The sequence below is a fragment of the Sinocyclocheilus grahami genome, unplaced genomic scaffold (genome assembly GCF_001515645.1).
Source record: "Sinocyclocheilus grahami isolate Dianchi unplaced genomic scaffold, SAMN03320097.WGS_v1.1 scaffold852.1, whole genome shotgun sequence".
Lineage (NCBI taxonomy): Eukaryota > Metazoa > Chordata > Actinopteri > Cypriniformes > Cyprinidae > Sinocyclocheilus > Sinocyclocheilus grahami.
In genome coordinates, this window is record NW_015506031.1 from 398,806 (window position 1) to 415,790 (window position 16,985).

The 16,985-nt window shown below is 34.6% G+C and overlaps 3 protein-coding genes across 3 annotated transcripts in view; 2 read left to right on the plus strand and 1 right to left on the minus strand.

Moving 5' to 3' along the window:
- Window positions 1–625, plus strand: part of fip1l1b (FIP1 like 1b (S. cerevisiae)) — a 10,725-nt gene extending 10,100 nt beyond the window's left edge. The window contains exon 14 of the mRNA XM_016247723.1: window positions 285–625. Coding sequence (XP_016103209.1) covers window positions 285–426 — 142 coding nt within the window. The 3' untranslated portion in view covers window positions 427–625. The remainder of the gene's footprint in view (window positions 1–284) is intronic.
- A 1,133-nt stretch (window positions 626–1,758) lies between these two features.
- chic2 (cysteine-rich hydrophobic domain 2) lies at window positions 1,759–6,849 on the plus strand. The gene is made up of 6 exons (XM_016247753.1): window positions 1,759–2,051; window positions 4,421–4,475; window positions 4,821–4,976; window positions 5,830–5,886; window positions 5,963–6,022; window positions 6,136–6,849. Exons 1-6 carry the CDS (start codon window positions 1,918–1,920, stop codon window positions 6,184–6,186), a joined length of 513 nt encoding a protein of 170 aa, XP_016103239.1. The 5' UTR covers window positions 1,759–1,917; the 3' UTR covers window positions 6,187–6,849.
- Window positions 6,850–9,817: 2,968 nt separating this feature from the next.
- On the minus strand, window positions 9,818–15,295 carry LOC107562965 (OCIA domain-containing protein 1). The gene is made up of 6 exons (XM_016247724.1): window positions 15,251–15,295; window positions 14,882–14,966; window positions 14,729–14,782; window positions 11,400–11,517; window positions 11,023–11,178; window positions 9,818–9,983 (listed from the first exon to the last, which is right to left on the minus strand). The coding sequence occupies exons 1-6, from the start codon at window positions 15,293–15,295 to the stop codon at window positions 9,818–9,820; spliced, it is 624 nt and encodes a 207-aa protein (XP_016103210.1).
- Window positions 15,296–16,985: the final 1,690 nt, after the last annotated feature.

Consider the following 16,985-nt stretch of genomic DNA (forward strand, 5'->3'; position numbering starts at 1 on the left):
AAAAAAAAAATAATTTCACACTTCTATATGAAACTTGTTATATTTAAAACATTAATCTTATTATTTATGCAATTGTAATTGCAATGTAATGACTCATACATTTAATAAGGTTACAAAAAAGTCCTTATAAAAATAAAAATGCCTTTGGAAATCAGTTTAAAGAGGTAAGTATGGCCCCGTAATAGGAAAGTTAATTTCTGTCATGCGCGCAAACACACACATGCATACACAATCTGAAGTTCTCTGTTCTCTTTAAGAACCTGTTTGTTCTGTTTCTATTACAGCAGTAGCAGACGGAGACATGACAGCGAGGAGGGTGACAGTCACCGGCGCCATAAGCACAAGAAGTCCAAGAGGAGCAAAGAGGGCAAGGAGCCCAGCGAGGAGCGTTCTGCTGACCAGGAGAACCAGGAGGCCATGGAGTAACTCCTGTCTCTCTTCTCTGCTCTCCTTCCTTCTTGTCATCAGAGAGCTGGTTGTCAACCAAATCATGCTAAATGAAACTATAATCCAGTTTACCTTCCTTTTGTTTTCATGTTTCCCTTTTTTTGTTTTGTTGTTTATTCCAGTGCAGTTGTACCATGTAGATGTTGATTTGTTGGATTAAAAAAAGAGCATTTGGTAATGTTTGTTGTCTTTCATATATTCTGTATTAGCCTTTTTTTACATATTGTGAACAATATATGTACACCGATTGTTCTAATGTTTTTGCAAGAAGTCTCTTATGCTCACCAAAGCTGCATTTATTTGATCAAAAATAAAGTAAAAACAGAAATATTGTGAAGTATTACTGCAACTTAAAATAACAGTTTTCTCTTTTAATATGTAAATGATTCCTGTGATGTCAAAGCTGAATTTCCAGCATCATTCCTCCAGTCTTCAGTGTCACATGATCCTTCAGAAATCACTCTAATATGCTGATTTGGTGCTCAAGAAACCGTTATCATTTTCAAAGAAAGAAAAAAATCTTGCTAAATAAAAGTCTTAATTCTTCGGCTAGTTATATATTAAATATAAAAAAATGCAAATATTTGGAAACTAGGATACAATGGCCAATATTTATTCTGCTCTTTATTTGTTTAATAAAATTGTATTAATATCATTTAAATAAAAAGCTTGGTAGATTATTTTATATTTATACTCTATATAATCAAATGTTTTAATGTACCTCGTAAAATAGCAAACGCAAACTTATTCCTGTGATTGCAAAGCTGAATTTCCAGCATCATTACTCCAGTCTTCAGTGTCACATGATCCTTCAGAAATCACTCTAATATGCTGATTTGGTGCTCAAGAAACCGTTATCATTTTCAAAGAAAGAAAAAAATCTTGCTAAATAAAAGTCTTAATTCTTCGGCTAGTTATATATTAAATATAAAAAAATGCAAATATTTGGAAACTAGGATACAATGGCCAATATTTATTCTGCTCTTTATTTGTTTAATAAAATTGTATTAATATCATTTAAATAAAAAGCTTGGTAGATTATTTTATATTTATACTCTATATAATCAAATGTTTTAATGTACCTCGTAAAATAGCAAACGCAAACTAATAGGGAAACATGTTTTGAATTATGATTCTAACTCTTGTATTAACTTTTATTCTTTCAACGTGCTGAGGGAGGAGTATGTCAAAAAGCGCTTGATTTGACTAGTTATAAAGAATGCAGGTCGCACACCGATCAATTGAAAGAACCCCAAACAGTCTGAATGTTATTTAAATACTCTCGCGATGTATCCCGAGATCAACCCGCACGAGATTTTCGGCGGATGTTGATATTTTGATCCGGATTTCGGGACCGTCGTTTCTTTTGGCTGTGCGATCCGCGTTACTGCAAATATTTGCGTAACGTGTGCGAAACACGGTCTTTCTCGGCGCTTCTTTCGGGAAGCATAGAGGCCGAGGCGGGGGGAGATGATGGAGGACTTTGACGAGATTTACGAGGACGAGGAGGAAGAAGAAGAGGACGAGGACAGGGCCGCGGAGGAGCAGCTGCTCAAATATGCTCCGGACCCGGTGGCAGTGCGCGGATCCGGACACGTCACTGTGTAAGACACCCGGCAGCTCTGGATCTGTTCGTTTTTATAGATTATCAATCACCAGTGAGCAAACCAAAGCCATTAGGAGCACGGCACTCATTAGAGACACGCTAAGTATCACTACAGCAGCTTAAGACTAGTCTGAAAACCTAGTTTAACAGCCTAGAAAGCATTTGAAATGTTCGGATGCGCATACAAATATATATTGCACATTTAAAGGCACAGTCCACTCAAAAACTAAAGTCCTGTGGTCATTTGTGATCACCCTCTAATTGTTACAAACCTGTGTGACTTTCTTTCTCACAGCCTTCAGTCATCGTTTACATCGTTTTTCCATACTATGAAAGGATATGGTGACTGAGGTTGTCAAATCTTATTAATTTTTTTAACTTTTTTTGTTAAAGTTATTAAAATATATGGGAATATCACAAGAGTGAAAAAACTCATTTTTAAAGACCCAATCTATACTGTGAAAAATTAATACATCTTTAGTCATTTATTTACTTGTTTTGATTTATTTTTTGAAATATAATTTTCATTTATTTTAATTATTTGATATAATTGTATTATTTATTTTTTAAATTTTTTACACTGTTTTTCTCTAAACCTTTCAACGGACATGCCCAGGATGAAAACCCTTGGTCTAGTATAAAAAATGAACAGTGTGTTCACACAAAAAGAGTGCAAAAGTGCAAAAAGAGCACTTCAGTTTACCGGTGATCGTCTTTAGCTCAGCGCAAAAAAAAAATAACATTCAAACTAGGCTGCTTATGTTGAAGTGTTTGGGATGTGGCTTTTAATGATGAGACCTTTTTTGTAATCAGGCTCTCAAAAAGTATATAACAATTTGGATATAGATTTATCGGCCAACATATCGGTTATCGGCTGTCAAAAATAAAGAATAATCGGTTATCGGTATCGGGCAAAATTTTCATATCGGTGCATCCCTAATAAAAATTCACATAAATCTAACCTTTCATTGGAGAATAAGAATTTAAAATGGAGGAAATATTATGACACAGATGTTTTTCTCTTATACACATTGGACACAATTAACGGCACCCTTTTATTCAATGCTTTTTGAAACCTCCATTTGGCATAATAACAGCTCTTGAGTTTTCTCCTATAATGCCTGATGAAGTTAGAGACAATTCCTTCATCCAGAATCTCTCCAGACTCTTCAGATTCCCAGCTCCATGATGGTGCTTCTCTCCTCTTCAGTTCACCACACTCATTTTCTATAGGGTTCAGGTCAGGGAACTGGAATGGCCATAGCAGAAGCTTGGTTTTGTGCCCAGTGACCCATTTTTGTGTTGTTTTTAAGGTTTGTTTTTGGATTATTGTCCGGTTGGAAGATCCACACATGGCCCATTATAAGATTTCTAATAGAGTCAGTCATTTCTTGGTTTTTTTATCTGTTGGTATTTGATAGAATCAAAGATGCCATGTGTCTAAACAAGATGTCCAGGACCTCCAGCAGAAATATAGGCCCACAACATTAAAAATACAGCAGTATATTTCATTGTACACATGGGGTACTTTTTATCCCTGTGTGCACCAAACCCATCTTGAGTGTTTGTTGCTAAAAAGCAAATTTTTTTAGTTACATCTGACCATAGAAGCCAGTCCCATTTGAAGTTCCAGTCGTGTCTGACAACAGAATATGCTGGGGATTGTTTTTGGATGAGAGCATTTTCTTTTGATTCTTTTTTTTCTTGAAACCCTCCCAAACAACATGTGGTGTAGGTGCTGTTTTCTGACCCCGAGACTCAACTGTTTTCTGCAATTCTCCAGCTGTGGTCCTTGGAGAGTCTTCAGCCACTCAAACTCTCCTCCTCACCGTGCATTAGGACGATTAGGACGATATATATCCTCTTCCAGGCAGATTTGTAACATTTTCTGTTGATTGGAAAATTCTTAATTATTGCCCTGATGGTGGGAATGGGAATTTTCACTGCTCTAGCTCTTTTCTTAAAGTCACTTTCTAATTTGTGAAGCTCAATTATCTTTTGCTGCACATCAGAAATATATTCTATGGTTTTTCTCATTGTGATGGATGATTAAGGGAATTTGGCCTTTGTTTTCTAGGGGTGCCAATAATTTTGTCCAACGTGTATTTGAGAAAAACATTTATTTCATAATGAGATTTCCCCCCATTTTCAGTCGTTTTAGTTCAATGAAAGGTTAGATATTTGTGAATTTTTTTTAAATAAAAGATCAAAATGATTAACAATGCATTTATTTTCACAGCGTTCTTTGATCATATTTACCAAGGGTGCCAATAATTCTGACCACGACTTGTACAGTAAATCTTGTGCCTTTGTTGAAGTTTGAGAAATTGATATCGCAAAACTTTAATTTTTTTTTCTTTCCTGCAGGTTTGGACTGAGCAATAAATTTGAGTCTGAGTTTCCCTCAGCCCTTACAGGAAAGGTAAGTGTCTTTTCAGCGGGTTTTTCTCAAGGAAATCATATTACACACAGAATTATATATTAGTAATCTCAGTGAGAAGAAATGAAAAGCCTCAAAGTCTGTTGTTACTGGTATTCAGAAATGAAAAGGAATGGTGTACCACTGTTACATTATATAATGCTTAAAACAATTGTTTAGCCCAACATTTTTGTGGGGCACCAAATCAGAAGTTTAGCAGAATGTTCACTTGCACAGTTGCACTTTTCAATAGTAACTGATTGTCAAGTGTATATTTTACAATTTGGCAAGTGTCCCACGTAATCCTGAGGTCTGACATGGGTTCTTGCTTTATTTGTTGATTTACAGGTCGCACCAGAGGAGTTCAAAGCCAGCATAAACCGTGTGAACAGCTGTCTGAGGAAGGCTCTCCCGGTGAATGTGCGCTGGCTGCTGTGCGGCTGTCTGTGCTGTTGCTGTACCCTGGGCTTTAGTCTGTGGCCGGTCATCTGTCTGAGCAAGAGGGTGAGTTTGTTCAGAGTCACTTCAAGGGATGTTCCTGGTTTAATAGAAGTTTAGCTTTATCGAAAGCATTTGCGGTATGCTGTCAATTACCGGGGGAAATGAGTTAAACTGACCTCTCAGTTTATAAAAACACACAAATATCGGGTGCATAGAAACTCATCTACAAAAGAAATATATGGGTTTGGGATGTGGTGTAATTTTTAATCACATGGTGTAATATTGTAAGTTCTGCAGATCAAATAACAAAGTTTTAATTAAAAAACAAACAAACAAAAAAACTGAAAAACAAGCTTTACCTTTCTACTTTGAAATATCCATAGACTTTGCAATTCATTTTTATTATTTGTTATTTTAGGCAAAAAGCGGGACGGTATTTTCTGAGATAATTTACAGCACTTTTTTTATTTTATTTATTTTTTAAATAAATTAATGCTTTATTCAACAAGGATACATTAAATTGATCATGTATATTGTTACAAAAGATTTATTTATTTTAAAAAATGCTGATGGTTTGAACTTTAAACATTAAAAAAATATTAAGCTGCACAACTGTTTGTTTCTTGAGCAACAAATCAGTGAATTAGAATGATTTTTTTTTTAAATTGTGACACTGAAATGTAGTAATGGCTGCTAGAAATTCAGTTTTGCCATCACAGGAGTAAATTATATTTTTTTAAATAGAAAGCTGTTATTTTAAATTGTAAATTTTATAATCAAATAAATGCAGCCTTGGTGAGCATAAGAGACTTCAAACGTTTGAAGAGTAATGTACAGTATAGGACTTAAACAAGATCTTTTAAAGTTGTTATTATACCTTTCGAATGCTGAATAATATGTCTCTTTTCACCTATAGACACGCAGATCCATAGAAAAGTTACTGGAGTGGGAAAACAACCGATTGTATCACAAGGTATGCTTAAGGTTTCTTGCTTGTTTGTATTTTCCTGTCTGGTGCTAATTTTACTACGTGCCCTCTGTTCATTTAGCTATGTTTGCATTGGAGGCTCAGCAAAAGGAAGTGTGAAACCAACAACATGATGGAATATGTAAGCCAACAACGAACACACCCAAATCTAATTGCACAGTGACCGTTTCGAATAAAATAACTAGTGAAATGTGTTAACTTCACATTCCTCATGTCTCTCTGTCCTATTTATAGGTCATCCTGATAGAGTTTCTACCCAAGATTCCCATCTTCAGGCCGGATTAGCAGTGGCGGGCCAGAGCTCGTCCCTCCGGCGTGGTCTTCCTGAGGTGCCTTTCTCCGGTACTGTCTTGGTTTTATCATGTGGCCTCGTCCCTTTTCCCTCCACACTCTGAGCAAGCGACTCACCTCACGTCCGAGCGCCACTCACAGCACTCCTCACCGAGAAAGCACTGTTTACAACCCACATACACACATACGCACAGACTGAGGCACACGTCTGTGCCGTTCTGGTTTTGCGAGTGCATGAATACACACGGTGACCTTTACTGTCACATGGCTACACAGAGCCTGCGAGGAGGCCACGGAAAGTCCTAACTGGAACGTCTGCTATACCTTAACTAAATCACACAGTCTGCGTACTAACTAAGTGACGTTCTTTTGCCGACAACAACCATCACTGTGGAACTGATCAGTGAAGAATGGCTTGAGGAAGTGGCAACTGTAGAATTAAACTCTTACTGTATTAATTAAAAATATGGATGTTAGGAACGATTCCTATGGATTTTCAGTTAGCTGAGAGCCAAATGGACACGGTCAATGCACAATACATAGTTCCCCATCTCTCCTTCTCAAAAATGATCATCCATATACACAGACAATCAAACACTGACTGTGCCACGCAGCATCTAGACTCTGACAGGACTTTTGAGTCTAGTTGAAGTCACTGACCCGTCTGAGTTTCCCTCAGCCCTTACAGGAAAGGTAAGTGTCTTTTCAGCGGGTTTTTCTCAAGGAAATAATATTACATGCAGAATTATATATTAGTAATCTCAGTGAGAAGAAATGAAAAGCCTCAAAGTCTGTTGTTACTGGTATTCAGAAATGAAAAGGAATGGTGTACCACTGTTACATTATATAATGCTTAAAACAATTGTTTAGCCCAACATTTTTGTGGGGCACCAAATCAGAAGTTTAGCAGAATGTTCACTTGCACAGTTGCACTTTTCAATAGTAACTGATTGTCAAGTGTATATTTTACAATTTGGCAAGTGTCCCACGTAATCCTGAGGTCTGACATGGGTTCTTGCTTTATTTGTTGATTTACAGGTCGCACCAGAGGAGTTCAAAGCCAGCATAAACCGTGTGAACAGCTGTCTGAGGAAGGCTCTCCCGGTGAATGTGCGCTGGCTGCTGTGCGGCTGTCTGTGCTGTTGCTGTACCCTGGGCTTTAGTCTGTGGCCGGTCATCTGTCTGAGCAAGAGGGTGAGTTTGTTCAGAGTCACTTCAAGGGATGTTCCTGGTTTAATAGAAGTTTAGCTTTATCGAAAGCATTTGCGGTATGCTGTCAATTACCGGGGGAAATGAGTTAAACTGACCTCTCAGTTTATAAAAACACACAAATATCGGGGGCATAGAAACTCATCTACAAAAGAAATATATGGGTTTGGGATGTGGTGTAATTTTTAATCACATGGTGTAATATTGTAAGTTCTGCAGATCAAATAACAAAAAGTTTTAATTAAAAAACAAACAAACAAAAAAACTGAAAAACAAGCTTTACCTTTCTACTTTGAAATATCCATAGACTTTGCAATTCATTTTTATTATTTGTTATTTTAGGCAAAAAGCGGGACGGTATTTTCTGAGATAATTTACAGCACTTTTTTTATTTTATTTATTTTTTAAATAAATTAATGGATGCGGTCCAGGTGCACCTATGGGTAGTGATGCAGCACAGATTAGATTTGTTTGCGGGTTTTTTTTTTTTTTAGTTTTTTTTTATCCTTGTTTACTTGCTCAGTTTAAAAAGACGAGCAGTAAATATTTGTCTCTTGATTTGTGTGTGTGTGTGTGGGTATTTCTGTCTGTCCCCGAGATATTTTGTTTGTAATTTTGTTTACAAGTGAGAGACAAAACATTTATAGGTTTGTTGGGTCACTGAAAAAGTTAATTAATTTGAACAATTTATTGGTGGTGAAAATTTTATTTTTATTATTATTTTTTTTTTATGAACCCCGAAATATCTGCGTTTCTCCAGGGTGGAAATGCTTTTTTTTATTTAATATTTTTCACTTAATTTTTGTTTTTTCATCATTGTTTCAATCCTGGATCAGGAGTCCTATGCAGACATTTTCTCGCAGTGAGCTATATTTGTGTAAAGGTATCCAGTTGTAGGTTAATAAAACGGTTATGTCCCAATACTAAAACAATTGGTTATTAGATCTTAAAACTTAAAATTGATGAAGTGTGTATGTGTGTGCGATTACCAATATTATTACTGAAATTACAATTTCCTATCTCTCGTCTGATGTCATCCCAAATCCCAGGGACATCGTCTTTATTTTTCAAAAATAATTCCAGCGTATTTATGTACAATGTGTGTACAGAAATAAAATATGCCCAACTTGATTTTTGTTTCATTTTTCCATTTAATGCTGAATATAAGCCTATATTGTGAAGTCTGTTTGAATTCAAAGAGTTTAATATTGAATTAATTACAGTTATTGTGTTTTAGTCTGTCTTAAAACTGTATCTGCTAATAATTGCTCATACTTCAGATAAGGGGTTTATGAATCTCATAAATTAAACAATGACATGTAACTCGTCCCTGAATCAAATGTCCTGCTGACCTTAATAATTCATGCAATTGTGCTGATGAAATGAGTTGGGGGGGGGGGGGGGGGGGGGGGGGGATCAGGGACTTATGTTATAAACGATAATCAACTTCATGGTGTGCTACAAATGCTCAAAGTACAATAGCAACTGGACCACAATACTAAGGGAACTCTGGGACCAGTTTTTGAGTGGGAAAGCACCATTAGAATTGTCTTCAGGGAATGTAAAAGCCTAAGTGCATCCTTACAAATTAAAAAAATCTTGCTGCTATTATTATTGTATTAAGCTGTACACGATTTTAAAACAAAAACTGTGTCTTAACCTCAATTAAATATGTACAAAGCCAATCTCTCAGACACACACAAAAAAAGGAATATATATGTATATAAAACATTTGTACTAGTATATGTACAAAACACTACTCTTACTTAATACAGAAAAAAACTTTAGGGTCAGTATAGATTTGAAATAATTAATTTGATCAAATAATTTATCAAAATTAACTGTAAAACCATTTATAATGATACAAAAGATGTCTAGTTCAAATAAATGCTGTTCTTTTGAACTTTCTATTCATCGTTTATATCATCCTGAATAAAAATGTATTACTGTTTCCACAAAAATATTAACTGGTTTCAACACTGATTGTAAGAAATGTTTCATGAGCACCAAAACAGCCTATCAGAATGATTTCTGAAGGATCATGTGACACTGAAGACTGGAGTATTTACTGCTGAATATTCACAGGAATAAATTACATTTTTAAAAGTGTATGAAGTTATATTAAATTGTAATAATATTTAACAATATTGTCTCTTTTTTGTGCATTTACGATTAAATAATTGGTCAGCATAAGAAATCTTACCAACCCCAAACTTTTGAAGGAAAACCTACTCCATTGTTTCTTGGCTTTGGCTGTGGCATAATACAGTATCAAACAAATTCAATTGACAGATCTCAGTTAAGTATTTATTTAGTGTACTTGACCTGTGTCTCAATCTGACACTTATGTCAAAAGTAGTAACTTTTTATTTCTCCATGTACATTTGGGTTTTTTAGTTTCGGACGCTGGTTATTGTCATATCTCACCTCTCTTGGCTGGGTTGGTCTCGGCCGAAGGCTTCAACAGTGTCTCTGGTTTCGGAGTCGTAACTTCATAGTGTTCCCTGTTCTTACTCCGCAGCTCCTCGTACAGAATGTGTTTCTTCTGTACATCCTCCTCAATGTAAATTGGCTCTACTGAACTACTCTTTTAATATTCTAAGAAATGAGATTGGAGATAGGAGGGTTATAAAACCAAACATGAATCCCGAACCATATTGTTTGGGATTGTGGCTCTGTGCTACAAAGTCTGTTCGCTGCTTTAATGGTGGAAAATGTTTTTTAATTTAGTAATTAATATTAGTTTAGAATTAATATTAGGAATTTCACTGGCAGCTTCTGAGAGAAGCTTCTTAGGGTTTTACCAGTTTATAATAGATAGTCAGCAAGAATTTGAATTACTTCCATCTGGTCGACGTTTTCGTATTCCAAAGTCTAGATATAACCGTTATAAAAACTCTTTTGTTCCTTTGGCTACAAGGCTGTTAAACTCTGTTTCAGGGGACACAACTGTGTTATTGTTATTATTGATGTTGGTACTTTGTTGTGCAGTTTTACCTGTATTGCCCAAAACAAATTTCCCTCTTGGGGGACAAATACAGTAAAGATTAGATTAGATAGTGCATTAATATTTTTGTTAAATATGGTAAATTAGAAAACTAGAAGAGGTAAAACAAACCAACATCACGCTGGATCTGGGTCCGGCGCCACCACACGCTCTCGCGTCATGATACTGTCGTGAACGCGTGTCCACAAGTGACACAGTAGAGACGAAAATGTGGAATAAAATGATTATTTTTGTTTTCTTTGCGCAAAAAAAGTATTCTCGTAGCTTCATAACTTTACAGTTGAACCACTGATGTCACACAAACTACTTTGTCGATCATCTTTGTACTTTTCTGGACCTTGATCGTGGTAGTTACCTTGCTGTCTATGGGAGGGTCAGAGAGCCCTTAGATTTCATCAAAAATATCTTAAATCGTGTTCCGAAGATGAACGAAGGTCTTACGGGTTTCGAACAACACAAGGGTGAGTAATTAATGACAGAATTTTCATTTTCGGGTGAACTATCCCTTTAAATCATGATCATTTTTGAGCAAAATAATTGTGATTATCAGTTTCACCATTATCGTGCTGCCCTCTCCGGCAGTTTTTAATGCAAACAGATGGAGACACTTTAACCTACCTGTAATTTGGGTGTCAGAGTGAGTTGCTGAGGACATGTAAGTGAAATCACTCGAATAGGAGAAGGACTGATTCCTCTGATCATCAAGTTGAAAGGCCGGCTCAGAGTCGGCTTTGTTTGGATCACTCAGTTCCGGGTGCTTATGGGTAAACCTGAAATACGTTAAAATCAACTATAGACCAATAGACCATTGTTTGGGGGGGAAAAAAAATCTCAATTTCCCAAAATATCTTCTTTTATGTTCCACAGAAGACAGAAAGAATATAGTAGGAGTGTTTAGGAATCCTTTGAGAATTTGGTGATGCTAGTAGCACATAAATCGCACGCCACCCTTTTAAATATAGGTGGCATGTCTGTGCATGTTGTGGCTCACACTGGTGGTTGGTGGCGCTGTCTCTGTCTCAGTGCTGAACTCTCCAAGCTCTTAAATTTCTCCTGGCATGTCTTCATGTATGACATCTTCCCTCCGAGGTACCCAAAAACACCAGCAGCTAACACATATTTAACACATGCGTATATTTAATATTCAATCTATCAAACATCATCTTATAAATAATGGTAAGAACAGTTTTAATGTATTATAATATTTATTTGTGGTTAAGTGTATGATGGTTTATAACACACAATGAACACATTGCATCCACTTAAGTTACAATGGATTATATTTCTCATAGTTATAATGTGTTATAGGTCTCATATCTTGCCATTGTTTAAGATCTGCACAATAACTTAGTACATCTTATTTGTGTTTTTACTGTAAAATAACAAATACAAAGTCTTCATGAAAACATTCCGAAATGCTTTAATGTGGTCTTATTATTATTATTAAGTGCTCTTTGTCTGCTTTAAGTGAAGTAACTTCACTGTACTTAAAGACCACTTAAAGACCACTTATAAATAATAATACTTTTTCTCAAAGAGCCATAAGATCTGCTATCAGATCAGATGAATGTGTACACATTTGCTTTGAACTATTTTTTATTGTAATATCAGTTTGATTATTTTGATGGTAGCCTTTAGACAACTGTTGATAAGTAACTCTGCGACTACATGTCAACTAGCAGTCATTAGAGTATTAGTAGACTGTATGCTAAATATCTGCTAACACTTTTTTTTGATGGTTCCCCAACATATATTCTACTCGCTATAAGCAACTTTGCAAGTACATCAACTTATTCTACCAACCCTAACTAAGCCTACTAATACTATAATAAGAGTTAGTTGACGTGTAGTTGCAAAGTTGCTTATAGTCAATAGACTAAAGGGGACCATCAAAATAAAATGGTGAAAGTATTACAATTGATCTTAAACTAGCTCACAGCGAAATTAATAATAACCTCACAGGAAACATTCAAAACAACACTCAACCACTCCTAAGCACTCACAAGATGTAGTAAGATACTGTCCAGATCTTAAATAAACAATGTCAAGAAAATCCATTATAAATGAAGTGGATTTATTATGGTATTCATTGTGTGTTATATGTAATCATACTCTTAAAAGTTATAACCACAAATGCATAAGTATTATAATGTATTATAAATGTTATGATTATTTATGAGATGATACAACATATTATTAAGCTTTTTTATAATGCTTTATGCATTAATTATAATGCCTTAAGAAAACCCTTATAAAGTATTATAAATACAGGCTTCATTGAAAGTGTTACCGGATTGACAAACAATTGAGGAAAGAAGAGAGAACCTTCAGTTGGTGGGTTTTGCTCTTATATACTTCAATTTGGAGTTTAGAGTTAGATGTCAGTAACATGATTATTCTGTTTGGTTCTCTCTCTCTCTTCAACCCCAACATTGTATACGTGTTCAATCAGAAATATATATTACAGAGTTAAACATGTTAAAGCAAATGTTTCTTATTTAATTCTCTCTCCCTCTCTCTCTTTTTTTAAAAATTTTTTTTAATCTCTCTCAGGATTTGAAGCTACAGCCTTTCTGTCCATGCAGCAACTGATGGAAAAGGGGGTCTATTTTTTATGACGTTGTATTCTGTGTTTTTGCAAAAATGAGTATATACAGTATATAAATACACTGTAAAAAATGGCCGTGAATTTAACGGTAAAAGACTGTAAAAATGCTACAGTAAAAACCTGTTAAATGGTTAACGGTAAATTCCCCTACTATATACGGTGAAAAACTGTATTGGACATTACATGTATTGGATATAAATTTTACGGTAGTATACCGTTTTTGGAAGTGAAAAATACTGTATAATTTACAGTGAATAACCGTAAATTGACATTCCCAGAATTCCCTGCGTTACATTTCAAATTTGATGTTTTTTGTTGAAATAACTGTTTCTTCTCAGTTTTTTCTTCTCAGTTTTGTATATTAGGTTTGTGTGTTACACCTAATGTTGTTAAATGAATGTTTATTGCATTATTTCAGTTTCATGTGTGTTACCATGATGGTGTTTAGCGTTTGTGTGAATGGCACCTGTGAACTGTGCACCTTCTATATATGTTATTATTTAAAAGCTGCTTGTGATGGGCTTTGGTTCATCATGTGACTTTCTCATCACCACCTGCATTTGGTGGTTATCAGTGTATTACAAAGATACAAAACAGATTTCAGTACTTCAATAGGTTGGTATAATAACATTACATCAGTTAATGAAATTACGGTATTTAACTGTAAATTTAAGTTAAAACCGTAAAACCTAAAACATTGCTACTGTATTTTTTACGGTAAAATTCTGGTAACCACAGCTGCCAGTTTTTTACCGTAAATTTTAAGGAATTTTTTTTTACAGTGTATGCATTCTTGAATCATTCTTGAGTCTTGTGTCTTGCCTACCTTCTACAAACTTTTAAATATCTGGCTGTAATTTAGTGACTGCAAATGCTGATTTCATTCGACTCCATCTTTATTATACCTGATAATGAGCTAGTTAAACTTAAGGGGGCTAATCAATATACAGTATATTTCAAGAAACTAAGACTTAAGGTACTCCACTTTTTCAGTTGTTTAAAGACTGAAATACATTTTTCATTTATATTTTAAGTGTAAATTAATTTAAATTTACAATTTTTAACTCAAAGCAGGTATTACACACTTTGTAATTAACATCTGATGCATTTATAAATCAAAAATCACAATTGAAAAAAAAAACAAATGTTCCTGAGATTCAATCTTTAACAACATGTACAAACATTACTACAAACTAAACCATCAGGGTCCTAGAAATGCGGTCCTGAAACTGCAGCCTCCGGTTATGCAGGAACACCCTTCTCCTTATGTTCACTAAGGCTGCATTTATTTGATCAGTTATTTAGAATAACAGTAATATTGTGAAATATATCATCACAATTTAAAATAACTGTTATTGTATTTTAACTTTGCCGTCAGTGTCACATGATTCTTCAGAAATCAGTATAATATACTGATTTAATGCTCAAGAAACAGCATTTGTGCTGTAGAATGTTTTTGTGAAAATATTTTTTTCATGATATTTGTTGAATAGGATGTTCCAAAGAACAGCATTTATTTGGTCCCTTTTTTTATTTCATTTCTGATCACTTTAATGCACCCTTGGTAATTAAAAGTATTAATTTCAACTTTAACAAAAAAACCTTAAATGAGCAAAAAAGTAGAATATCATATCAGTACATAACTAATAGTTGACATTAGCATATCACAATCTAACATCACATGTTATCCTATGCATGAAATATAAACCCACCTCTAGAGATAAGGAACTGAGTGAAGCCCATGCTGATGACAGATATAGGAAAAGCTGTATGTACGTAAAGACAGAAGCATAATTCACTTATGATATCAATAAAACCACATAAACCAGCATAATAATGATTAAAAGCACTGGATTTCCACTCACATCTGTACCAGAAGCTTTCCTGGTTGCACTCCCTGAACACTCTCCTCTCCTCCTCTGTGGGGATGTAGTCAATTCTTGTGGGACCCTACATATACACATAAACATATTATTATTATTATTAGAGCACTTAGGCTAAACACCACATAGACATTTCATTTTAAACCCCACAAAATATCAACACGACAGATGTCCAAAAGTGTGGTATTACAGTAGTAAGACAGATGAGATCTAGCATGCATTCCTGCACAAGCAGGACTGTATATGTGAGACTATAGAGGCCAACTACAATCAGCATTACAGTGCATAACCTGTCAACATCACTCATTTTCTGCCTTTTTAGGTGATGTTTGTTACCAAACACACCAAGACTGTATTTCCTGGCCGTTCAGAGTCGGCTGGAGACTGCCGGGACATTGTACATCCGACGTCTTTGGCTGCAGTACTAGAGGATACCGCTGCTCTTAGTCTCAAGACTTAGACTTAAGACTTAGTCTTAGTCTCCAGCCCCAGTCACGCTTATGTCAAATCCACTGGAACCTTCTTCCTCGACTGTGCCATAAGAGTTCATGAGTGACCAGCTTTCAGCGCCACCATGCAGTTTGACATGAAATAGCAACACTGACACTACAATTTCGTTGTTATTTCTCAAAATGGTCATAAAACATAAATAAACATTTTAAAGTCCTAAACTATATACTAACAAATTCATAAGCATACATTTTAAAGTGAAAGTACTTATCAAAACCACATTTACATTAAATGTAACTATAAGAACACATGAGATAGACCCAGCTCATTTACTTTCTGACAGTCTGTTACTCTACCATGATCAAATATTTGATTATGAATTAATTATTACAGGATCGTTTCAAGTTGATTTCCAGCCCTATGTGTTGAATTGTCTATTATTGTGTTGACAAAACCATTTTGCATATCCCTTATTTAAGTGAGTAGCTATTTTATTTTTTCTTTGGGTGATTGAGTTGACATATTGTGATGCAGAAAATATAAGCACATTACTTAATAAACTATTAAAAAGTAGTTTTTGGTCATTGAAATAAAGCTGAAATAAAATGAAATATAAAAATTAGATTTAAAACAAACAAAAATCTCATTAAAAGATTAAAAAGATTAGTTGGCAACTAACTGAAATAACGTTTGAAGTTTAATTGGAAGTATTAAATGACTAAAACTAAATCTGAAATAAAATGAATTAAAGCTAGAAATAGTAAAAACATGACAAACATGAAACGTATGAAAACTGAAAATATAAAAATAAAATCGAACTCAAAATATTAATAAATAATATAATAATGTACATGTAAATCTACTAAAATAGCACTGATTAGAAGTTACATTAGTTATTTTTCACGTGTGAATCTCTACGCATAGGAGAAAAGGTGAGAAAGATCTTAATGCATCAATGATATTTATATTTTCTGCTAATATTAGTATGTTTTCCTTTTACATCTTTTGGACACCTTGTGTTCCCTAATGCAAATCATAGCTGAGCATGAATAGTTGATCTGAGGTAGATTACTGCACCCCAGTCTTGTCTTTGTGTTAAGCACTTCATATTATTGTGTATGCTGTTTTCATAGGTCAGTCTTAGATGATTTATTTATAGCAAAACATATCACTTCAAGTAGGCTAATAACAGAAAGACAGCTTTACTCTGTCTCATAATCATAAATAATGGTTATAAAACTGGTGGTTTTCGAAAAGGAGAGATAACTGAACTGAAAACAGTTGGTGGCTCCATTAGTCTAAACTGGGAAAATCATTTATTCAGTGATCGATCAGCTCCAAACAGAATTGCATTGCTTCTCTACTGTCTCTTTTAAGGTCATAGGGTCTGTCTGTTTGTGTGTACACTGGAAAATTGATGCAAAAAAAAAAAATCACTTACAAATTGCTAGTAAATTTCACAGTTAATTACAAAGAAACAGCAAGTAACACATGTAACAACGTGACATAAGTATAACTTATTTTACTGCACTGTGTTCTAAGGATACACTATTTGTACTTAAAATAAACTATCTAAAATATCTTATATTTCTAAAAATCTATCTATAGCTTTTATCTTTATAATTAGGTAATTGTC

Coding starts and splice junctions, on each gene's coding strand:
- LOC107562965 (XM_016247724.1), bottom strand. CDS start 15,295: ATGTCCCGGCAGTCTCCAGCCGACTCTGAACGGCCAGGAAATACA. Junction 14,967..15,250: donor CTGAACGGCCAGGAAATACA/GTCTTGGTGTGT, acceptor GTGTATATGTAG/GGTCCCACAAGAATTGACTA. Junction 11,518..14,728: donor TCAGTTCCTTATCTCTAGAG/GTGGGTTTATAT, acceptor AATATGTGTTAG/CTGCTGGTGTTTTTGGGTAC.
- chic2 (XM_016247753.1), top strand. CDS start 1,918: ATGATGGAGGACTTTGACGAGATTTACGAGGACGAGGAGGAAGAAGAA. Junction 2,052..4,420: donor GGATCCGGACACGTCACTGT/GTAAGACACCCG, acceptor TCTTTCCTGCAG/GTTTGGACTGAGCAATAAAT. Junction 4,977..5,829: donor TCATCTGTCTGAGCAAGAGG/GTGAGTTTGTTC, acceptor TTTCACCTATAG/ACACGCAGATCCATAGAAAA.